This window comes from Oryx dammah, unplaced genomic scaffold (assembly GCF_014754425.2).
Source record: "Oryx dammah isolate SB20612 unplaced genomic scaffold, SCBI_Odam_1.1 HiC_scaffold_19, whole genome shotgun sequence".
NCBI classification, from domain to species: domain Eukaryota; kingdom Metazoa; phylum Chordata; class Mammalia; order Artiodactyla; family Bovidae; genus Oryx; species Oryx dammah.
Window position 1 is genome coordinate 44163270 of NW_024070203.1, and position 25735 is coordinate 44189004.

Genomic DNA, 25735 nt, shown 5'->3' on the forward strand with positions numbered 1-25735 from the left:
AAAGCAAGTGACTATAAACTGAGTGAAAATGGGAGTTCAAGGGAGATAGACACCCAGGGTGCCTGGCTTACTGTCATGCAGTCTTGCAGTGCTTCTCAATGCTGGCTGCCCTTCAGTCATTTTGGGAACATTTTAGAAAATACTCGTGCTTGGTCCCACAGCAAACCAATGAAGTCAGAATCTCTGGGAGGTGGGGCTCAAGTGTCAGTATATTTCAGAAGCTCTCCAGGTGATTCTAATGTCCCTCAGGAGTGAGAAAGTACAGTGTGATGTGGATTATAAATCACTATGCAATTATACAGACTTTCTGGTGGTGCAGTGGTAAAGAAACTGCCTGCCTCCTCGAGGATTTGATTGGCACTTCTCCAGTGGTGAGTGACATTGCCCATTTTTTCACCATATGTAAAATAGATAGCCAGTGGGAGTTTGATGTCTGACGTAGAGCACCCAGAGCCATGGCTCTGTGACATCCTGGAGAGATGGGGTGAGGAGGAAGGCAGGAGGGTGAAGAGGACATGTTTACTTACGGCCAATTCATGTTGACGTATGGCAAAAATCATCGCAATATTGTAAAGTAATTATCCTCCAATTAAAAACAAGTCCCCCTGCCAGTGCAAAGATGCAAGAGCTGAAAGTTCAATCCCTGGGACTGGAAGATCCCCTGGAGGAGAAAATGGCAACCCACTCCAGTATTCTTGCCTGGAAATTTCCATGGACAGAGAAGCCTGGTGAGCTACAGTCCATGCGGTTGCAAAGAGTCAGACATGACAACCGCACACACATGCAGGTATCCAGTTCATCTTTGCTTAATTAGCTGAATCCATTTCACGGTGTTGACACTTCTAGATGCTGGGGAGCTGGGGCAATGAGAACTGAGCCTTTTTGCTTCTGCATGGTTAGACCATTAGGACTCCAGCTACGCAGAGAAAATGTCATTTCAGCTGGACAGTTGTTATCAGCACAGGCTGAAGATGCCCTAGAGAGCTGACCGCTGAGGGATGGCTTCTGACGGTCAGAGCAGCTGGAGAATAAGCCCTTCGTTTTGGAAAGGGGATGCGAGTGGGTAGCTCTAGAACATCTGCCTTAATTCGCATCTTGCATCTTCAGATCCATTCCTTTGTCTAGGGAGGGTGTCCTTCATGACTGTGATGGGCCTCTGTTCCTGGGAGGACAATTTAGCAGCATGTTCATGGGACAAACTGGGGGGCTTCCCAAGTGGCTCAGTAGTAAAGTATTCTGCCTCTGCAGGAGATGCAGGTGACATGGGTTCAATCCCTAGCTCGGGAAGAACCTTTGGAGGCAGGTTCTTGGATCTCTGTATTCTACTTCTTTGGCATATGACATGAAAGCTGTTGTTGTTGTTGTTGTTTTAGGTATATATTGTGCCCAGCAATATAGCATCCCTTTCTCATAAAGTGTTAAGTGTGTACTGCCTGGGTCTCTGATAGTAATTTTCCTTAAACTAAATGGAATATTTGATGCTGGTTCTTTCTCCACAAGCACATTCTTGGGGATATTTGGTTTCTTCCTGTGCAAAAAGCTGGCACCCAAAACTGTTGCTCCTGACTTCTTGAAAAGGTATTACCTCAAAAAAATAAAAGATATTACCTCTTTGAACATAATTAAAATCACCCAGAAACTTGAGTGATCTCTCTCTTTTAAATAAAAGGGAACAGTCTGTTGTAAACACTGTCAGTTTCTAAGTTACGTTTTTTTTTGTTTTCCTGGAAAACTCTTAAGTTTCTTTAAAAGATGCATCTTTTAGCTTTCCATTGGGGTTTTGCAGAGTATGTATAATCCAGAATATGTAACAGCTTTTTAGAAAGGAAGGAACAGTTCCCAGAACTGAAATTTCCTGAAAGTTAAGAGTGGGTCTTTATGAGCGTGAGCACCCACATCTCTTTACAAGGCAGCACAGCCTTTCCGTAACAGACAAAACTTGCCTTCTTTACAAACGCTGTGACCAGTTCTGAAGAATTCTGACCATTTCTGGGGATTTGTAACAGTCCATATGTAGTGTCTTTTTTAACCAGTGCAATTCTTCTGTGCTATCAGAAGAGGGTGTTAGTTGAAACTATTCTTAAAATTGTTACTCAGAGGCTCTATATTTTTTTTCTGATCAATCCTTTTCTTGGAAAAGCTGTGAAATGTATTTTGAGTGAGTGGAAGAGAGGCTCATTTTCAGTCTTAGATAATTTAATCTATAATTTTCTCTAACTTTTTTTTTTTACTGACTATACCTGCTTTTAAAATAATGTTTTGCTTCTAATTCAAAAGTAGTAGGACTAAAACCAGCTAACAAACTCAAGTCGTGTTTTGAATATTGCTTTCAATGAAGTGCTCTTAAGTAAGTTAATGTTTATTCAACCAAATATGTTGGTACTATTTTAAAATATTTATTCCACCAAGTGTGTCAAGACTATTCAACCAACTATGTCTGTACCAGTTAGACTTAATTGTCTAATTAAGAAATTAGACAAGGAAATGCTAAGGAAGGGTCAGACTTTGAAGTTTGGATTTTATTATACATGTAACCTTTTTCCTGCTGAGAATACAAATTTAGTTTGGTATATGTTATTCTATTTTCTTTTTAAAAAAATATGACCAAGTTGTTCACCTAAAACAGAATGCCGTTCTCCTTCCTCTACTTTGCCATGCTAAGTTTACTTTTTAAACATAAAACTCTTTTTTTTTTTCTTCGTTCATTTCCCTATATTGTTGAGACTCCTGGCAACGTTGTTAAACTCTTTTCTTATTGTTTTTAAATTTATATAATTGTGAATTTTAACTGTTGTGAATTTGAAAATATCTTAAGAAATATAAGGAACATTTCCTTCTCTATTTGTAACAAGCTTTTAGAGCAGGACTGGACATTCTGGACAAAGCTGAGTCATCAAGACATTATAGAAACTAGATCCCAGAGGTTTTCTTGTTCCCTCGCACTGTCAACCCCCTGCCTCCTGTCTCATTACCCCTTCCTAGTTCACCTTCCAATCTTCTTGGCCTTAAATCACAAACTGAAGCATCCTTGCGTGGAACCTCCTCTTAGTTGGAACCAGACTTCCTGTTTGGCTAGGCTCACTCCTCCATCATCTCTACGTGTTGTGGAAATAGAAGTAGATCATGCTTGTGGGGCACTGGGCACCTAGTGCATAAAATACATTCAGTAAGTGATAAGAAAAGTCATGGGCTGTCTTAATTGCTATTATTTAATGTAACTGTTTCCCAAGTACCTTTATTAGTAGGTGGTCGTGTTTTCCATTTCACAAATAAGAAACCTGGAGGATCTTAGATAGTAATTAACATGTCCAAGGTCACACAGCTACTAAGCAGTGGAAGCTTTGGTTTTACTCCAATGCAAGGGTTTTCACTATTAGCTTTATAACTCAGAAGAGGAATTCACAGTGAAATATGACTATTGATAGGCTGAATCTTCCTGGAATGGTGGCCTTTCACAAATAACACTCAATGGAAGGGAATGTCACATGTATTTGAGGATTGTTTTATCAGGGAGACCTGCTTGTATTTCTTGTGTGTATGCAGACCCAGAAGCTTAGTGAACCAGTTGCAAATATTCTAATGAATGCAGAATTCATAAGAAATAAACAAATAAATAATCCTTGAAAGAAGCCCACAAATTCAATTTTCTGTACTGAAGTAAATGTTAGGAAGCTTTCTCTCTAATTTTCCACAAATGATTTGCTCAGTTATAGACCAATAATGCCATTAAAAAAAATTAAATTTACCAGTCCTCTAAAATTTTGTCATTTCTTCAATGCCCTAAAAATCTGATTAGTTTAGTAAACAGCACAGCTAAAATTAGCAGTGCCTTTTCTGTCTTTGCCCCAAAGTGGTAATGTTTTTGTCAGTTTGAGGAAACATTATTATTTAGTTTAGAGACTATGGCATTTAGCAGTTTTGAAAGATTATTTTTTTTATCCATTTTGAATTAGTCTGCTGAAAATTGAGGCTCATTAGTGGTAACAAGTTCAAGGGGAAATAATTTGCATTTCCAAATTGGATCCATCGCCATTCCTGTTGCTGGCAGCCTCTTGAAAGGGAATCTTGTATTTCTAGGCACTTTCCTGTGATTCATTTCCTCTCCAAAAGGTTAAAAATACCACTGTGTAAAGTCTAAAGGAAGAAGAAACACTTAACTAAAAATGTTAGTTATGAAAGAAATCTATATTAATCAAAGGCATTTGAAATTATTGGTAAGTTTTACATATATATAAATACGTTTTAGCTTATTTATTTATTTCCTTTAATGTTTTTCCATAAATGGCCCCTTTTTTATTAGAGTATAATTGCTTTACAATGTAGTGTTAGTCTCTGCTGTGCGGTGAAGTGAATCGACTATGTGTATACATAGATTCTCTCCCTCTTGAGCCTTCCCCTCACCCCACCTCCATTCTACCCCTCAAGGTCATGACAGAGCTGATTTATTTTTAACTGAATTAACTGACCATTGAACTAGAGGTAGTATTCTAAGAGTTCTCTTTATCTATACTCTTATTTCATAATTTAGTTGCAACTGCAACAGAATATACATGGAGACAGACAAATTAAAATTTTTTAGTCTTATGTTAATACACATTTCTGCATCTCATACCTAGCTATATGTATGTGTATATATGGTGTGTGTTTATATGTGCATATATACATTTAAGTGTTTATATATATGTATGTTGTGTGGTTTAGTCGTTTAGTTGTGTCCCACTCTTTGGTGACCCCATGGCTGTAATCTGCCACACTCCTCCGTCTGTGGATTTCCCAGGAAAGAATACTGGAGTGGGTTGCCATTTTCTCCTCCAGGGAGTCTTTCCCAACCTGGGATTGAACCCATATCTCCTGCATTGGCAGGCAAATTCTTTGTCACTGAGCCATGAAGGAAGCCATGAAGTTTGAGTATAAATAATATATATGTGTAAACATATATGAAGTTTGAGTTCAGCTTCACAAAAACATGTACAAAACTTTTTAAAAAATAGAAGACAAAATTTTCTGAAAGTTCTTTTCTTTTCATCTGTCTTGGCTGTGCTGGGTCTTCATTCCATGGGCTTCTCTAGTTGCAGCACTGAGGCTTAGTTGTGGCTTGTGGGATCTTAGTTCCCCAACCAGGGATTGAACCTGGGCCCCCTTTATTGGGAGCACAGAGTCTACCTAACTGCTGGACCACCAGGGAAGTCCTGACAGTTTAAATTAGAAATTACCTTTGCCTACTTACTAAAGATAATTGCCAAATGTTTGAGCCCAAGAATGATTTTTAATCTGTTTTTGGACTGGTTTAACCTTATTTCACAGTTCACATATTGCTGAAGCCTGGCTTGGAGAATTTTGAGCATTACTTTACTAACATGTGAGATGAGTGCCATTGTGCAGTAGTTTGAGCATTCTTTGGCATTGCCTTTCTTTGGGATTAGAATGAAACCTGACCTTTTCCAGTCCTGTGGCCACTGCTGAGTTTTCCAAATTTGCTGGCATATTGAGTGCAGCACTTTGACAGCATCATCTTTCAGGATTTGAAATAGCTCTACTGGAATTCCATCACCTCAACTAGGTTTGTTCGTAGTGATGCTTTCTGAGGCCTACTTGACTTCACATTCCAGGATGTCTGGCTCTAGGTGAGTGATCACACCATCATGATTATCTGGGTCATGAAGCTCTTTTTTGTACAGTTTTTCTGTGTATTCTTGCCACCTCTTCTTAATATCTTCCGCTTCTGTTAGGTCCATACCATTTCTGTCCTTTATCGAGCCCATGTTTGCATGAAATGTTCCCTTGGTATCTCTAATTTTCTTGAAGAGATCTCTAGTCTTTCCCATTCTGTTGTTTTCCTCTGTTTCTTTGCATTGATCACTGAGGAAGGCATTCTTATCTCTTCTTTCTATTCTTTGGAACTCTGCTTTCAGATGCTTATATCTTTCCTTTTCTCCTTTGCTTTTCGCTTCTCTTCTTTTCACAGCTATTTGTAAGGCCTCCCCAGACAGCCATTTTGCTTTTTTTGCATTTCTTTTCCATGGGGATGGTCTTAATCCCTGTCTCCTGTACAATGTCACGAACCTCATTCCATAGTTCATCAGGCACTCTATCTATCAGATCTAGTCCCTTAAATCTATTTCTACTTCCACTGTATAATCATAAGGGATTTGATTTAGGTCATACCTGAATGGTCTAGTGGTTTTCCCTACTTTCTTCAGTTTAAGTCTGATTTTGGCAATAAGGAGTTCATGATCTGAGCCACAGTCAGCTCCCGGTCTTGTTTTTGTTGACTGTATAGAGCTTCTCCATCTTTGGCTGCAAAGAATATAATCAATCTGATTTCAGTGTTGACCATCTGGTGATGTCCATGTGTAGAGTCTTCTCTTGTATTGTTGGAAGAGGGTGTTTGCTATGACCAGTGCATTCTCTTGGCAAAACTCTATTAGCCTTTGCCCTACTTCATTCCATATTCCAAGGCCAAATTTGCCTGTTACTCCAGGTGTTTCTTGACTTCCTACTTTTTCATTTTTGCAATGACATTACTTTGCCAATAAAGGTCTGTCTAGTCAAGGCTATGGTTTTTCCAGTTGTCATGTATGGATGTGAGAGTTGACTGTGAAGAAAGCCGAGTGCTGAAGAATTGATGCTTTTGACCTGTGGTGTTGGAGAAGACTCTTGAGAGTCCCTTGGACTGCAAGGAGATCCAACCAGTCCATTCTAAAGGAGATCAGCTCTGGGATTTCTTTGGAAGGAATGATGCTAAAGCTGAAACCCCAGTACACTGGCCACCTTATGCGAAGAGTTGACTCATTGGAAAAGACTCTGATGCAGGGAGGGATTGGGGACAGGAGGAAAAGGGGACAACAGAGGATGAGATGGCTGGATGGCATCACTGACTCAATGGATGTGAGTCTGAGTGAACTCCGGGCGTTGGTGATGGACAGGGAGGCCTGGCATGCTGCTATTCATGGGGTCGCAAAGAGTCGGACACGACTGAGCAACTGAACTGAACTGATCCTTATTTCTTGTATATGTGATCATATATGGTGCTATTCAATGCATTACTAAGGACTTCCCTGGTGGCTCAGATGGTAAAGTGTCTGCCTACAATGTGGGAGACCCGGGTTCGATCCCTGGGTTGGGAAGATCCTCTGGAGAAGGAAATGGCAACCCACTCCAGTACTCTTCCTGGAAAATCCCATGGACGGAGGAGCCTGGTAGTCTACAATCCATGGGGTCGCAAAGAGTTGGACACGACTTGGAAGAGATTTACTAATAATAAGATGACACTAAATGTACAATCACATGAAGAGCACATTTACTTGTTTTCACAGCACTGGAGAGCATGGAAGGATATTATTATAGAGACAATGTTTCAGTGGAGGAATTTCAAGCTCAGATAAATGCAGCCTCCTTGGAAAAGGTCAAACAGTACAACCAGAAGCTCAGGTATGTCATTGTTCACTTTTAAAAAAGGTTTTCATATTGTAACAAGAGCCAATGAATAGAGCTTTTGCAATTATTCATTAGATGATTAATCATGATATTTCTTTTGATATAAAGTCCTCCTCTTTAGGGTTTAATATTTCTGATAGTCTAATGGGCTCTTTTTTTGCAAATAAGTTAGTAAAAGTTTTAAAACTTTCATGCTATTGTCTTAATTTCTTAGAAAGATCAAGAGATTAAATATTTAGCAGACCATTATCAGGAAAATAAAACCATTTATCTTTTATAGCAGTGTCTCCTAGGAGATTCAATGGTTTAAAGGTAACATTGTTTCCTTTATGTACCATTAAACAACAAACAGCCAGTACCTTATACCAAGAGGTGAATATGTTTAACATAGAAGATAAAATAAAACAGGTACTGCTTGATATTGGGAAAAGTATCTACTTTCAAATACTTTCAAGTAGCATTGCATTTTATTGTTTTTCCTCTAAAAAATCATCTTACTGATATCATTATCAATGGCAGGGAAAAATTAAGTGCAATAAGTGAAAGAGAAATGTGTTATAATTCAGAAGCTTTAATATTCAATTAATTATTAGCCTATGTATCTCCCTTTTATAAATTACTCTGATAATAGGTCATCTTTTAAAATTATTGACAGATTATGACTTTTATTTTTAAAAGAAAAAAGACTTTGTTCTGCCTTGCTGCTGCTGCTGCTAGGTCACTTCAGTCATGTCCGACTCTGTACGACCCCATAGACGGCAGCCCACCAGGCTCCCCAGTCCCTGGGATTCTCCAGGCAAGAACACTGGAGTGTGTTGCCATTTCCTTCTCCAATGCATGAAAGTGAAAAGTGAAAGTGAAGTCGCTCAGTCACTTACAACTTTCAGCGACCCCATGGACTGCAGCCTACCAGGCTCCTCCATCCATTGATTGTCCAGGCAAGAGTACTGGAGTGGGGTGCCATTGCCTTCTCCTTAGGCCTTAGTAAATAAAATATACTGTTTTTCTTTTTTTTTGGTTTGTCCATAATATGGCCAAATCATGAAGATAAATTAATTCCTAAAATTCCTGGTGCAGGAAGCGGTTGGTTCTTGTGGTTACCACCAGTGGGTTGGCTTTGTTTCACTGTGAATGCATCCTCACGCTAACCCTGCCTCACACAAACCTGTCCCTTTTCCATGTTCTTTACTCTGTATCATCATTTTATCTTTAGCCTCAAAAGCCCCCAGTATTTTTTCATTTCTCATTTTCTTTTCCTCCTAAAATCTAATTGAAGATCCTGATGATTCTTAGACTGCTCTGTTTTTATTACCTTGTCTAGATCATTATTTTTCAAAGACATCTAATAGACTTTCACAGGGGAAAAAATAGTTATTCTTGAGTTCTTAAATACTGTGTATGTATGCTTAGTCGTGTCTGACTTTTTGCGATCGCATGGACTGTAGCCTACCTGGCTCCTCTGTCCATGGGATTCTCCAGGCAGAAATACTGGATATAAGCATAGGAGGTTGCCATGCCCTTTTCCAAGGAATCTTTCCCAACCCAGGGATTGAACTCACGTCTCCTGAATTGCTGGTAATTCTTTACCATCTCAGCCATCAGGGAAGCTCAAATACTGTGTCTAGATTCCTGGGTCAGAAAGATCTGCTGGACAAGGGATAGGCTACCCACTCCAGTATTCTTGGGCTTCCCTTGTGGCTCAGCTGGTAAAGAATCCGCCTGCAATGCGGGAGACCTGGGTTTGATCCCTGGGTTGGGAAGATCCCCTGGAGAAGGGAAAGGCTACCCACCCCAGAATTCTGGCCTAGAGAATTCCATGGACTGTATAGTCCACAGGGTCGCAAGAGTTGGACATGACTGAGCGACTTTCACCCTTACTGACTAAGCAATACTGACTTAAGAAGCTAAGTCACATCTTGTGAAGACCTCTCATTTGAGTACCATTAGCACAAAAGATAATTTTTGCTTTCATATCTGATAAAATATAGGTTATCTTTCAAATAAGAATACAAAATTAAAGCATTTCTATGGAAGCTGTGGGCCCTGACAATACATCCCCTGAGTCTAGTTTGAGCAAACAAACTGGATCTTCCCAACCCAGGGATTGAACCCACGTCTCTTATGTCTCCTGCGTTGGCAGGTGGATTCTTTACTACTAGTACCACCTCAGAAGCCTTAGAAGTCCCTTAGGACGATTCTAATATGTTGGTAGAATTGAAAACCAATTCTATAGATCAGGAAGATGTCAAAGTATGACCGCCAGACCAGCATCCCACTAGACCATTGCTTTAGCATCCTCATTCATTTCCAATCTCCAAGGAGCAGTGTTGTTCTAACCCACATGTCTGACCATGTCACTCTTCTACTCGAAGCATTTGTTGATTTCTTATTGCTCTCCCCCCACCAAAAAGAGTCACAAACTCCCTTGCCAGGCAGCCAACATCTTTCATGACTTGGCCCAAGACTTCCTTTCTCTGCCTGTGTGCCAGACAGGCTGTGCTTTCCTCATTTCTAACCATACCCTTTACTTCCCTTCTCCCCTGAGTTTTCACACTTCACTTAGCTTCTGCTTCCTGTCTCCCCTGTCTATAAAGCTACTACTCATATGATTCAATGTCCAGCTCTAGGATAGTCTCCTTCATAAAATATTTTTCATTTATTTTTGGGCTAGGATGAAGCCCTGGGCATTCAGTTTTTCAGAAGTCCCTTACGTGCTAAGTCGCTTCAGTCGTGTCTGATTCTTTGCAACCCTATGGAATACAGTTCACTAGGCTCCTCTGTCCATGGGATTTTCCTGGCGAGAATACTGGAGTGGGTTTCCATTCCCTCCTCTAAGGGATCTTCATGACCCATGGATCGAACCCACATCTCTTATGTTTCCTGCATTGGCAGGCAACTTCTTTACCACTAGCACCACCTCAGAAGCCCTTAAAAGTCCCTTAGGAGATTCTGATGTGTTACTAGAAAAGTAAAAATGAAGTCACTCAGTCGTGTCCAACTCTTTGCGACCCCATGGACTGTAGCCTATCAGGCTTCTCCCTCCATGGGATTTTCCAGGCAAGACGACTGGAGTGGGTTGCCATTTCCTTCTCCAGGGGATCTTCTTGACCCAGGGATCGAACCCAGGTCTCCCGCATTGTATAGGCAGACGCTTTTACCGTCTGAGTCACCAGGGAAGTCCAATGTGTTACTAGAATTGAAAACCAATTCCATATATTGGGAAGTTGTCAAAGTCTGACCTCCAGACCAGCGGCAAGCTTGGTAAAAGCAACTCTGTGTTGGAACAAGCCTTCCAGGTGATTCTCATCAAATCACACTCAAATTTCAGAGCCACTGTCCGAGGCTAAATGAGTGACAGCTCATCCTCCCCCTCTTCCATTTTACTTTATTTTACTTTATGGCTGTTACAGAATTCAGTTATTATCCCTGATGATACAGTTATGTGTATAGGTTCTTTATCTTCTTTATTCTATTATAAGCTCTTTGAGATGCAGGGTAAGTTTATCTTGCTGTTTCCCATTGCATTTATCAAAGTATCTTGCATAGAAAGCTCTCGTAAATATATGTTTAGTTGCATTAAATTATTTAGCTGTAACTGGCAGAGAAAAGTAGGGATGGGGCATAGCCTTTATGGGTCTTTTTTTTAAAAATACAAATATACACTCACTATATATGAGTGTATATTTATATTTTTTAAAAAAGAGGACATAAATTTGAACAAACTCTGGGAGATAGTGAAGGATAGGGAAGCCTGGTGTGCTGCAGCCCATGGGATCACAAAGAGTCCGACACGGCTGAACTACTGAACAATAACAACAAGAACAGATACATGACAAGATGTTCAAGATTCTTTGTTAAGAAAAACAGCATATGTGTTAATTGCATGCTGTCCTCTTAACATAAGAAAACGTTTTAATGTATCTTTCCCTGAAGAGAGCATTTTAAAAGTACAGACTCGGTACAAATTACATGCCCTTGTCAGCAGTTACCTGCTATATATCCTTCTTGCTGAATATTAAATTTCCTTTGCACAGGAAGACAATTACCTTCCTCTTTACTCCTAATAATGCCATTTTTTCCTGCTGATTTCTTGAGTAAAGGTGTTAATTTCTTCCTTAATTTTTCCTGTTACTTGTAACCTCAAATACTCAGATGTTGCTCTTGAACAATCTGTTCTTCCTTTTCAGACCCAGAGGCTGACCTTGACCATTTCTTTAAAGGCTGTTATTGTCCATGTTAAAAAAACCTTCAGGGGTCACTAGTTCCTCATATCCCTAGAGCCTAACACTTTCACTGAAAACTGTTTCATTCCAAATGTTAATTTACTAAATAGATATCAGAAAAGGCTTTAAAATAAACAAGCATAAGTAGATAAATTGATAAACTATTATCTTATTGGAAAGCTTTAGATTCTAAAATTCTTTAGATTACAGGTTTCAGAAACCAAACTTAAACAGGCATAAACAAAATAATATGGCTTATATAACCAGTATATTCAGCGACTATGGGTGTTTCAGGTACAGCTGGATCCAGGTATATGGGCTTCAAGATACTCTTTCTTTCTCTCTCTTTTTGGTATTCCTGTCCTCTCTGTGGGCTTCATTTTCAGGCAGAGTTGTATCACTTTTGGGTAGAAGTGGTCACCACAGACCAGTATTGCATTTAGAGAAGAAGAGAAGGTGTCCACACTGTACCTCTCCTGCCAACTAAGATTTTCAGCAAAATACCTGGTCTCATTGACAAGACCTGAGTCATGTGCCTGTTCCTGGATGGGCTGAGCAGCACAAAGACCAGTTGGCTGTCACAGAAAGCACAGGGTAAGCACAAAGGATTTCACATCAGTTATAGATATTTCTCCAGAATAGCAAAGAACGGGTGGAAATTTGCTCCTTAAGAGAAAAGATATTGTAGCTGTAATACCTACCAATTTTTAAAAACACATTAGAAGTCAGTCACAATGCTAGGTGAGTTACGAGTTCCATATTATAATCTCTATTTTAAAGGGAAGTTGCATAAGTTAACCCAGATAATAAGTGGTGAAAACAGGACTTAAAGATTTCTTTCTCTTTAGTGTCTGTAATTTTTTTTACTATATTAAGCCATCTCAGTGAGAGGAGAAAACGATTTACACGACAAATTCAACAAACAAATTTTCTGTTATGAAGTTTTGGTATCAGACTGTGTGGATCACAATAAACTATGGAAAATTCTGAGAGAGATGGGAATACCAGACCACCTGACCTGCCTCTTGAGAAATCTGTATGCAGGTCAGGAAGCAACAGTTAGAACTGGACATGGAACAACAGACTGGTTCCAAATAGGAAAAGGAGTACGTCAAGGCTATATATTGTCACCCTGCTTATTTAACTTCTATGCAGAGTACATCATGAGAAACACTGGACTGGAAGAAACACAAGCTGGAATCAAGATTGCCGGGAGAAATATCAATAACCTCAGATATGCAGATGACACCACCCTTATGGCAGAAAGTGAAGAGGAACTAAAAAGCCTCTTGATGAAAGTGAAAGAGGAGAGTGAAAAAGTTGGCTTAAAGCTCAATATTCAGAAAACGAAGGTCATAGTATCTGGTCCCCTCACTTCATGAGAAATAGATGGGGAAACAGTGGAAACAGTGTCAGACTTTATTTTGGGGGGCTCCAAAATCACTCCAGATGGTGATTGCAGCCATGAAATTAAAAGATGCTTACTCCTTGGAAGGAAAGTTATGACCAACCTAGATAACATATTCAAAAGCAAAGACATTACTTTGCCGACTAAGGTCCGTCTAGTCAAGGCTATGGTTTTTCCTGTGGTCATGTATGGATGTGAGAGTTGGACTGTGAAGAAGGCTGAGCACCAAAGAATTGATGCTTTTGAACTGTGGTGTTGGAGAAGACTCTTGAGAGTCCCTTGGACTGCAAGGAGATCCAACCAATCCATTCTGAAGGAGATCAACCCTGGGATTTCTTTGGAAGGAATGATGCTAAAGCTGAAACTCCAGTACTTTGGCCACCTCATGCGAAGAGTTGACTCATTGGAAAAGACTCTGATGCTGGGAGGGATTGGGGGCAGAAGGAGAAGGGGACGACAGAGGATGAGATGGCTGGATGGCATCACTGACTCGATGGACGTGAGTCTGAGTGAACTCCGGGAGTTGGTGATGGACAGGGAGGCCTGGCGTACTGCGATTCATGGGGTCGCAAAGAGTCGGACACGACTGAGCGACTGAACTGAACTGATTATCAAGTGCCTCCAATTGCTTTGATTCTGTATCATTTATTCATTGAATTTTCATGAGGTTTCCATTCTTGTGAGAATGGCGAAGATGGAAAATGAACAAATAAGCTAATCCATAAACCATGTATTGCAGATAATGAAAAGTGCAATGAAGAAAATCTGAAACTAGTTGCTATACGAAAAGAGCAGATTAGTTAGGAAGAACTTAATTAGGTGTTATCTGAAAGAAGGGCTTCCCAGATGGCGCAGTGGTAAAAAATCCACCTGCCAATGCCAAAGACTCAGATTCAGTCCCTGGGTTGGGAATATCCCCTGGGGAAGGAAATGATAATGCACTCCAGTATTCTTGCCTGGAAAATCCATGGTCAGAGCGACCTGGCAGGCCGCAGTCCATGGAGTCACAGAGTTGGACGTGACTAACCACACAGAAGATTTGAAAGGAACCTGAAATACAAGGAGATGGTCTTGCCAGAGTATGGGGGAAGATCGTTCCCAAAGCGGCAAACTGATGCAAAGGGGTCCTGGCAATAGCTTATCTTGCCTGAGGAATATAAAAGTGGCCAGGGCAATGCTGACAAGTTGAGAAGGATCATTTGTGTTGAGAGAGCTGTGCAGAGGCCTGGTTATATAAGGGCTGTAGGCTATTGTAGGAGTTTGGATGTTATTGTAAGGAAGGAGACCATTGCAAATGTTTTATTGAATTCCTGCTGTCCAGTTATATCTCATGCATCTCTTGCAAATAGAATTCAAATGGTTTAAGCTTGCTGGAAGCAGTAGTGAAGCATGCGGTGGCCAGCTGGCTGTTCTGATTGTTTCTCCTCCAGTCTCCAGGGGAATACAGATGAGGCCATGTACCTCAGGAGTCTGCCTCGTGCATCAGAGCCCTGGCACTGGGTGCCTGCACACACCCTGGGTTAGTTGTTTCTCTGGGTGAACAGGATTGAGCCAGCGGAAATTTCTAACAGCTGCTTCTAAAATATACCCTCTGGTGCCAAGTCAGATGATGTTCTTGATTGATTTCCTTCCGATTCTTAAGAAGTACAGCATGTAAAGTGTCTAACTCAGAAATTCTAACCACGAAATTCCAGAGAGGGGCATTCTCATTCCTTATTTCACTGCTTTATTCTCTCTTTTCTAATGCAGACGCCCCTTTGTATTTACTCTGGCCATAAGCCATCATTCCCATTAGCCTCATTTTCCCCCACCTTACATAAATGTAATTTATCCTTGCCAAACCCTTTCATTTTAATGTACCCTGTTTATTGGCAGAAAGCAGCACTGCGTGGCGACTAATGAGATAAATGTGAAAGTGAACAGTGTTCTTCTATAAAGTGCTCCCTTCAGGTTGAGGCGTCTAGATTAGCTCTTTCAAATACCATTTTCAGTATAAAGTCAGCGTTAAAGCAAAAGAGAAAAATCAGAAGGAAACAAGTTGTATATTAGTTTCTAAGGTCATTTATTAGTGTGGTGAAGTAGCAACTTTGTACTGAATATTTTAGGGCTTATAATTTGGGGTATCTCAATGTAAATTCATCATCTTAATAGAAAGCAGACAAGGAAATTATTGAAAGCATATATTCTCTTAAAGTATGTCCTTTTTTGGATATAGAATGACACATTTTCTTTAAAGAGAATTTTTAAAAAAAAACAATATATTTTATATAACAAGTATAAGGATGATAGATATTTTGTTTAGGTTAGCAAGAAATGCTACACAAATATCAATCTCAGAGTCATATATTTTGAACAGTTTTTTCAACTGAGAAATGCCTGGCTAGAAGGATGCTTGTGTTTGGCTGTTCCCATGATAGCATCTCCATAAAATGGGTCATTTCTCTCTACCTTGAAGGGAAAAAAAGTGAGTATGTTCTCCTGGCATGAGACATATATGAAGAATGGCATAACCTTACTACCATTTCACATCTACAGCTATAAAACAGCATGAGAAAATAAAGAATAGCAGGACTTCAGGCTTTGACCCCATCTGTAGTCATAGGCTCATTACCAAACCAGACTTGGGTCCCCTAGCCTAATGCACAGTAAAGCCAGTCCACTGACAGCAGGTTGTAGTGAAGGACAGTGCAGCATTTATTGCAGAGCATCAAACAAGGAGTCCAGGCAGCTAATGCTCAAAAGGCCCAGACTCTCTGATGGCTTTCAGGGACAGATTTTTAAAGGTAGAGTGAGGGAGGTGGGTGGCAGGATGTGAGATCAGCTTGTGTACAGTCTTCTAATTGGTTGGTGGTGAGATTGAAAGCTGATGTCATCAACCTTCTGGTTCCAGCCTGTCTGGGGTTATGTGTTTGTGGTCAGTCTGCAGTTTACTTCTTCCACCTGCTATGCGTGTCAGTATCTTCAAAACAGCTCAGGGATCTGGCTTGAGGTATTATCTATGGACATGAATTTGAGCAAACTCATGGAGGACAGAGGAGCCTGGAATGCTGCAGTCCATGGGGTCACAAAGAGTCAGGCACGGCTTATAACTGAATAACAACAAATTATCTATCGTCCTCAAGGAGGAACTAAAGACCCTTGACTTTATTTAATGGCTAAAGTAATATTTTGCCTTTCCTGACTGTTTGCCTTTTTTCTGCATTTTCTCACTTCTCTGATTAAATTTATTCTTTGGAACTCAGGGGAGGCCTTGGGAGCCTTTTTGACAAGCAAGAGGCAGGTGGAGGGTGTGGGGATAGGTATTTGTCCCCGGACGGTGACGTAAGGTCCTGCTCAGTTACAGGCACTTGTCTTCCGTCCCCATCTTTTTCTTCCCACAGAGTCTTTGACTCATAACACAGTATTTCCCATCCCTTGTTTAGACAGTAAATGGTATACCCCAGTTTGAAATGGAAAATTTTGGTTCTGTTGATGAGAAGCTGTGCAAGCTATCTTAAATCAACAAGAGTATGAACTTCATAAAATCTGAGAACAAGCAAGAGAGAGAATATCAATTAAAATACAGATAATGCCTTTGTCTTTCAATTGTTTCACTTTATAAAGCTGCAGATTTTAGAGTTATTCTGTTTTAATTAACTGGAAACATTCCAGATGCATAGTGAACTCTTCTATAGCAGTTTTATATTTGCTTTCCATCCAATCTTCAGCTGAAATCCATTTTTTATACCTTGAGATACATCCACATTTCTGTTTTGCTAAGACTAGCTGTAAACTAAATGTGTATATCCAGTTTATGTATATTTTCAATAGGTTATGGAGATTTCAGAGCTATATATTTTGTTTTATATGAGAAGTGATTCTTCAGTAGCAGGAGACAACAACGAAATCTGCAAAGAATTTGAATTTGTTTATAAGGCTTAAAAGTGTACTAGGTTTCTTTCCTATATCTGACATAGGTAAAGGATCTATGTTTACAAAATTAAAGTTATACTCTAGGTGTCATATTCTTGCACTGTATAAAACTAAAGGAGCTACAGGATACTTGTGTTTGACACACCCTTCACCCCCACCAAGTATCAGAGTCAGGAATGAATTCAGTAAGTGACATTTTCTCTGGAAGAGAAGCTGGATTTACAGTGTTTAAGGGGGAGGGGATGGGAGGTAAAGCTGTGGGGAAGGGAGTATTTTCCAACATAGAGAATTGTTGTTGTTCAGTAGCTCGGTCATGTCTGACTCTCTGTGACCCCATGGACTGCAGCACGCCTGGCTTCCCTGTCCTTCACCATCTCTAGGAATTTGCTCAGACACATGTCTGTTGAGTCAGTGAGGCTCTCTAACCGTCTCATCCTCTGTTGACCACTTTTCCTCTTGCCTTCAATCTTTCCCAGCATCAGGGTCTTTTCTAATTAGTCAGCTCCTTATATCAGGTGGCCAAAGTACTGGAGCTTCAGCTTCAGCAACCGTCCTTCCAGTGAATATTCAGGATTGATTTCCTTAAGGATTAACAGAGAAAAAAGAATGAGTAAAAGTCCTGAAGGGTTGAGGAGAAAAGATGAAGCGTCTGGAAGCTGGAATTCAGGAGGAACAAAGGCATGAAACAAATAGATGAACAGAATCAGTATGCCCTCCTTTGCCTCCTGTCCCATCAACTGTTCCTCACTTCTTTCAACCCAGCTATCCCTCAGGACACACTCTAGCCGTATTTCCATGTGCTGAAAGCGTAGGCAGTAAATCCCCTACATAGGAACCTTCAGGTTGTGAACTTGCAAAGATGTGAATGCGGGTTTGCGTGCCCAGTCATGTAAGTTGGTCCATGCGTCTGGCATACGCTGTCATGTGAGTGCATCCTCTGCAGGTGGTTTTGCTTCTGTGCACTTACTGTGCAGTACTGTAGTACAGTAGCTTTGTTGCAAGCCCAAGATGTCTGGAAGCAAGTGTAAAAGCAGCACTACGGTAGTTGGTACTACTGTACTTTTCAAGGTACTGTACTGAAGATTAAAAATATTTTCTTTATTTTTTGTTTTTGTTTTTTATGTATTGTTTGTGGGAAACATATTATAAACCAATTACAGTACAGTATTATATAGCCAATTATGTTAATTGGGTACCTAGGCTAACTTTGTTGAACATATCAACAAATTGAACTTACAAACGAGCTTTTGGAATGGAGGATGTTCTATGTAGGGGAATTACTGTAATTACGACCCATCCCATCTCAAATCTGTGTTCCTGCAGGAAGCTTTCAGGGATTGCCTCAGCTGGAATTGCTTGGTGTCTTCTTTGAAACTCTTTGAGAGTCTCTGTGTTTTCTTTTCTTTTCTTTTAACTGCAGGTTATTTATGTGCTGGTGTATACATGAGGGTAACCATGTTAGTTCACCACTGTGTTTGGTACATAACAAGTACTGTAAAGGGGCTTTCCAGGTGGAGCTAGTGGTAAAGAACCCACCTTCCAGTGCAGGAGATATAAGAGATACCATTCAATCCCAGAGTCTGGCAGATCCCCTGGAGGAGGGCATGGCAACCCACTCCAATATTCTTGCCAGGAGAATCCCATGGACAGAGGAGCCTGGTGGGCTGCAGTCCATAGGGTCACAAAGAGTCAGACACACCTGAAGCAAATTAGCATGCATGCACAAGTACTGTAAAAATACTTGAATTGGAAATCCAGTAAATTGCAATGTATTGGTCTTTGGGTGGGATATTATCATTTTATTGAATTTATTCCAGGACCAGCCTACTTCATTTTATATTTAGAAAATTCTGGGCCATTTGAAGGGTACAGATGCTGACTCTGTTGGAGACTTCTCTAAAGAAAATTCATCAGTGTAGCCAAGGTTCATAAATTTCACATGAGACAAGATCAGACAAAGTTGAAATTATAGTGGCACTTTTGAGAGCAACATACCTCTTCTTTATTTGAAAAATGCTATAATTCTATTAAACTTTGCCACTGTTACTTTCTGAAAATATGATAGAGCTGCCAATATATTTATGCATATAATCTCATTTAATTATCTGGCCTATACTTATTTCTATGTGAATTAAGACTAATTCATTTACCCTTGGGAAACTGTAATATGTCTAATTTTATTTTATTATTACATGAAAGGAATTTTAATTCAATTTTTCGGTGAAGGTAACAAAGGGGATTAGAATGATTTGACTATGAATTTTCACATTTTTGTGATAAGTCCTTCTTTGTGATAGTTTATCCAGGATGAATAGATGTTCTGGCTGACAAAGAGCAGCAGATAAAATCATCTTCAAAAAGCAACATTTGAAGAAAATTACCTCTCTGCAAGCTAAGAAAAGCTATTGTTTCCACCAAAGCAAAGGGAAGATCAAAGTACCTTGTGTTCAGAATTTCCTTTGGAATAAAAAAGAGCTGGAAGTGTCCAAGAAAAAATAAACACACCCTGAAGAATCAGTTAGGGAAATATACTTTGTGAGGAAAAATTGTCCCTGCTTGTGGAAGCAAGATTGATTCTTATTTTTAACTCTGCTGACTTTTCTACCAGAGCACAAGGACAATCAGTCTTTAAAAAATACATTCAAAGCAGCCTAGTCAAGCTCTCTCAGTGAATTTTCTTCCTATTGCTTTTGTTCAGTTCCTTTTTGCTGACATTTCAGAGTTCTTTGCTTTGGTGGATGGACCATGGAAGGGGAGTTAATCATTCTAAATGATTCTTTCAAAAGAATCATATCCCGTCTTTCAAAAGAAGGGATAAGAAAATCACCTTATCCCTTTACCAGTCAGGAAATTTGGCTTAGACCCAGAGCTTTTGATAAAAAAGACATAATTGTAACTCAGAAAAATTAATATGGATGTATTGAAAGTCATAATTCATGTGAAGAGTCAGGGTATTCTGTTTGTAAATTGGCTGTCTAGTTACATAGACCACCCAACTTCAACTGAGGACAAAGTTCCATCTTATATAGACTCAAGTGTGTGAAGTTCTCTCAGTCATTCAGGAAGAAAATCAAATACGTCTTTGCTTGGCTTCTGGTAATTTCAGTCAGAAGGACTCTAATTTCAGTTGCTTTTGCCAGTTTCTTCCCATCTTTCTTGCATGATAAGTTGCTTCAGTTGTGTCCGACTCTTTGCAACCCCATAGATTGTAGCCCACCAGGCTCCGTTGTCCGTGGGATTCTCCAGGCAAGAATGCTGGAGTAGGTTGCCATGCCCTCCTCCAGGGGATCTTCCCGAACCAGAGACTGAACCCACATCTCTTACTGTCCTGCATTGGCAGGCGGGTTCTCTACCACTAGTGCCACCTGGGAATCCCTTGAAATATTTCACAATCTGTCCTTCCTGAGAGGTCTTCTCACCTTCCTAAGGTTAGTCTTTTCCCTTTATAAGCTTCTGTTTTGACATTTTTCAATTAAATTTTAAATTCTTTTTACACATATCTGTTTCTTCTTTTCACCTTGTCTTTCTCTTTTTGGTTAACCCATTGCTAATAAGGTACTTATTAATGGATAATTAATGAATGCTTATGTATCTATTAATGTCCAAAATTTGGGGCAACCAAACCATGATACAGAACATAACTGAGCAGCCTGGGGGTACTAGTGAGGACAAAGAAGGGGTGAGAATGAGACTAGAGGTGGAAAGACTGATTAAGAATCTATTAAAATAGTTCAGACAAGTGGAAATAAGAACTCTACGTAGATGATAAAAATGGAGATGGATAGGGAGGTATAGATTTTAGAAATATTTGAGAAATGGAGGGAAAAAAATCTTTTCCACCAGAAACATGGTTTGTTGAGAGGGAGACAGAGACATGCTGGATTGGGTGCCTGCATTGTTCTCTGATACAGAGAGAAAGCATAGAGGTCGTACATCAGTTCAGTTCGGTTCAGTCGCTCAGTCATGTCCGACTCTTTGTGACCCCATGTATTGCAGCACGCCAGGCCTCCCTGTCCATCACCAACTTCCAGAGTTCACTCATACTCACGTCTATCCAGTTGGTGATGCCATCCAGCTATCTCATCCTCTGTCGTCCCCTTTTCCTCCTGCCCCCAATCCCTCCCAGCATCAGAGTCTTAACTGATGAGCCAATCAGTCATTGAGTCAACTCTTTGCATGAGGTGGCCAAAGTGCATAGTTAAAGCCAAAATAATGCATGAAAATTCCCAGTGAATCGCTCAAATCCAGGCAGCTGGCAGTGTTGCAGCCAGGACTCAAGCTAGGTATTTCCAGCCCCACAGCATGCGCTTAATCACAGCACTCCACTGCTTCTCTGAAGTAGGGAATGATCCCAGTATTAATGTGTTTGGTTTGGGGAAGTGCTTTAATGCAACTTTAATCACTAACAATGAAAGAGTTAAGGACAACACAAATATGGAAAATCTTCTTGAAAAACTGGGAATTTTGAAGGGCAAGGAAGCATTTGGGTTTGTTTTGTTTTCTCTGAAAATGGGTAGCTTCGTAATTGTAGAAGGAGAAAAGAAGCTATGACAAAGACCAGAGCAGAAGACAAAGGCAAAAGGAGCTGAAATAGTTGGAGTCTTATTGTTACTTGTACATGAAAGAAATGATCTCTGGATGATTTCTGACTGTGAATAAAACTCACTAACGTGTTTTTGTCTTCATAATGAATGCACCTCATACACACTGTGAAGAAAGGGGAATTCATCTGCATACATTTTAAATATCATCAGCATGCATTATGTCATGATCTTTGCATCAAATTCCAAAATAAAGTATTGAATTATTAGATATAATAATATAATTTTATATTCTATTAGATATTATATAATAATTGTCTAATATATACTATCATAGTAAATATAATAATATAACATTAATTAGATCTAACAGTTTAATTTTAGATATAATTATATAATGATAATGATACTAGAATTAAATACAAAATATTTAAAGAACAAAACTGAACTTCTTTCAAGTCTGTTCAATATTAAGACATGTTCATTATGCAGAATTTAAAACCTATAGTTCTGTTCCATTCATAGCATATTATGTAATAAATTAAAAGTTTCTTAGAGGTGCTTCTGTTGATATAAACTTTGAACTTCATCTTGGTACTTGAGAAATCAGTGAAGTCTGATATACACCAAATATACTCAGAAAACACAATGAGAGCTCATAGATGAACAAATATCTTCCTAGTCTGAAGGAGAAGCATCTTTAATAGATCTAATATGATGCTCATTGCATTTCTTATGAGCTAAGTAAGAAAAAATAGTAATAAGCTTAATAGACCAAGTGACATTTAGTTCATGGGAAAATTTTTTTTCAGAAAGAGATGGGAATACCAGACCACCTGACCTGCCTCTTGAGAAACCTGTATGCAGGTCAGGAAGCAACAATTAGAACTGGACCTGGAACGAACTGGTTCCAAATAGGAAAAGGAGTCCATCAGGGCTATATATCGTCACCCTGCTTATTTAACTTATATGCAGAGTACATCATGAGAAATGCTGGGCTGGAGGAAGCACAAGCTGGAGTCAAAATTGCCGGGAGAAATATCAATAACCTCAGATATGCAGATGACATCACCCTTATGGCAGAAAGTGAAGAAGAATTAAAGAGCCTCTTGATGAAAGGGAAAGAGGAGAGTGAAAAAGTTGGCTTAAAGCTCAACATTTGGAAAACTAAGATCATGGCATCTGGTCCCATCACTTCATGGCAAATAAAAGAGAAAACAGTGGAAACAGTGAGAGATTTTATTTTGGGGGGCTCCAAAATCACTGCAGATGGTGACTGCAGCCATGAAATTAAAAGGCACTTACTCCTTGGAAGGAAAGTTATGGCCAACCTAGACAGCATATTAAAAAACAGAGACATTACTTTGCCAACAAAGGTCCATCTAGTCAAGGCTATTATATTTCCAGTGGTCATGTATGGATGTGAGAGTTGGACAATAAAGAAAGCAGAGCACCGAAGAACTGATGCTTTTGAACTGTGGTGTTGGAGAAGACTCTTGAGAGTCCCTTGGACTGCAAGGAGATCCAACCAGTCCATCCTTAAGGAGATCAGTCCTGAGTGTTCATTGGGAGGACTGATGTTGAAGCTGAAACCCCAATACTTTGGCCACCTGATGTGAAGAACTGACTCATTTGAAAAGACCTTAATGCTGGGAAAGATTGAGCGCAGGAGGAGAAGGGGGCGACAGAGGATGAGATGGTTGGATGGCATCACCGACTCAATGGACATGAGTTTGAGTAAACTCTGGGAGTTGGTGATGGACAGGGAGGCCTGGCGTGCTGCTGTCCATGGGGTCGCAAAGTGTCGGTCATGACTGAGCAACTGAACTGAACTGAGACTTTCTACAGTGATATAATGAGAAAAAACAGAAGGTGAATGATCTGGAGTTGCCTGCTGTAGTAATATACTGGAGGAGGGAAAGTTGGTCAAACTTGGATTCCAGTCCCCAGTCTTGCACTGATTGGCTGTATGACTTGGGACAAGTTCTCAGTATATCTGACTCGATCTCCTTTTCGTCCAGTGGAGCTAGCAATGCTTCCTAAGCTGACATGAGTATGAGGTTGAGAGGAGATTTACATCGTCCTCAGGATTTGCCTAGTGTAAGGAGTAGCTGAGGCTCCCCTGATAGCTCAGTTGGTGAAGAATCCACCTGCAATACTGGAGACTCCAGTTTGATTCCCGGTTCGGGAAGATCCGCTGGAGAAGGGACAGGCTACCCACTCCAGTATTCTTGGGCTTCCCTTGTAACTCAGCTGCTAAAGAATCTGCCTGCAATGTGGGAGACCTGGGTTCAATCCCTGGGTTGGGAAGATACCCTGGAGAAGGGAATGGCTTACCCACTCCTATATTCTGGCCTGGAGAATTCCATGGACTATATAGTCCATGGGGTTGCAACGAGTCAGACGCAACTGAGTGACTCTCACTTTCACTTCACTTTCAAGGAATAGCTCCTCACAGGGCATTGTATCTGCAGGTGAGTTTCATGGAAGATGGGTTTTGTGAGTTTCCTACAGAACAACTTACTTGAAGAATACAGTTATAATCAAGGGCTTCCCCAGGGACTCAGTGTTGGAGCAGGTGACCTCACTGCCTCGTGGGGAAGACAGAGGCAATCTTCATAAAATAGTTCTGCAGGATGGAATTGGGCAGGCTTTATCTCCAGTATTCTTGGGCTTTCCTTGTGGCTCAGCTGGTAAAGAATCCTCCTACAATTTGGGAGACCTGTGTTAGATCCCTGGGTTGGGAAGATCCCCTGGAGAAGGGAAAGGCTACCCACTCCAGTATTCTGGCCTGGAGAATTCCATGGACTGTACAGTCCATGGGGTGGCAAAGAGTCGGACATGACTGAGCGACTTTCACTTTCACTATTTGTGCACAGAGATACTTCTGAGAATAACCTAGATACTGTCTTTGATTTCACACCAGAAAAACTATTAAAGATAGAGATAATGGTGGAAAACTATCTAGAAGGATGCACAGCCCCAGTTTTGTGTCCAGGCCTGAATTTAGTCCCAAGACAGAAATGATGACTGCCCTACTGTGCTACAAAGTAGAAGGAGGCTTCCAGGTGCCTCCAAAGACAGTATTAGAAGTGGTAGCTTTTTATACAGTTTGTGATTAAAAGCTAAATGGAAGGTGTCACATGCAGCTCTGCTCTACTACACCTTGAATGCCACCAGATTTTAGGGGCAGTTAATAAAGGTCATTTTTGTTATTCTGCAATCGTAATTAAAGTTATGAGTGAAGTAGTGATTTCCCACATTCAACATCTAAAGAATTGAACAAACATTGCATATACCAATATTTAAAGTATTTGATGTGGGAGATAAATGGTTTCTTCTTTGGTAACTAATCTAGGTTGGGGTGATAGCATAGCTTATAGGAGAAAATGCATCTTTAAAATCTTTCTATGCTTGTTTTAATAACTCAAAACCCTTCCAACGGGCTTCCCTGGTAGCTCAGTGGTAAAGAATCCACCTACCAATGCATTCAATGAAGATTTGATCCTTAGGTTGGAAGGATCCCCTGGTAGAGAAAATGGCAACCCACTTGTTGCCTGAACAATCCCATGAACCGAGGAGCCTGGCGGGCTACAGTTTGTGGGGTCACAGAGAGCTGGACATGACTGAGCAACTGGGCATGAGTACAAGGCATCTCATAGAAGAAAACCAGTCTCATGGAGCTATGTTGACAGGGAGGGAAGATTTTAAAGCAATTTCTTAACAAAATTCAATAAAATTGTATTGCCATTCATAAATTAAGGATACTTCTACCCATTTGATTTCTCTAATTTATTTAATTATATTAAACCATCAACTTTGGTCAGTACAAATAAATTCACTGGCATTACTAGGGAGAATGGTGTGAGTAGTGAGGTGGATGGAGTCAGCTGAGGGGAGTCGTTCAGAGGTTTGGAAGGAGGATTACCAGGTTAGGCTTCTTGGCAGAAAATTTTGACTGGAAGAGGAAGGATGTTATTGGACAATGTCTAAAAGACACATGGAATCAAAGAGGACGTATTTACTTTTTCATTGGAATGCACTTGCTCAAATTTACAGTTCTTTGAAGAAAGGACTCAGTAGTTGATGAGATGATTTCTTGTCTATCCATGCTAATTTTCACTTTTCCTTAAGTATGTACTTAGTGAATCACTTAACAAATACTTATTGAGCAGCTGCTTTGGCTAAGGCAATATTCTAAGTGCTGGGCTTAC

The 25735-nt window shown here is 40.1% G+C and overlaps 1 protein-coding gene across 1 annotated transcript in view; it reads left to right on the forward strand.

The window, feature by feature from the left end:
• The window catches only part of PREX2 (phosphatidylinositol-3,4,5-trisphosphate dependent Rac exchange factor 2), a 305433-nt gene that overhangs the window by 226182 nt on the left and 53516 nt on the right, over positions 1–25735 (forward strand). The window contains exon 35 of the mRNA XM_040261348.1: positions 7317–7431. Coding sequence (XP_040117282.1) covers positions 7317–7431 — 115 coding nt within the window. The remainder of the gene's footprint in view (positions 1–7316; positions 7432–25735) is intronic.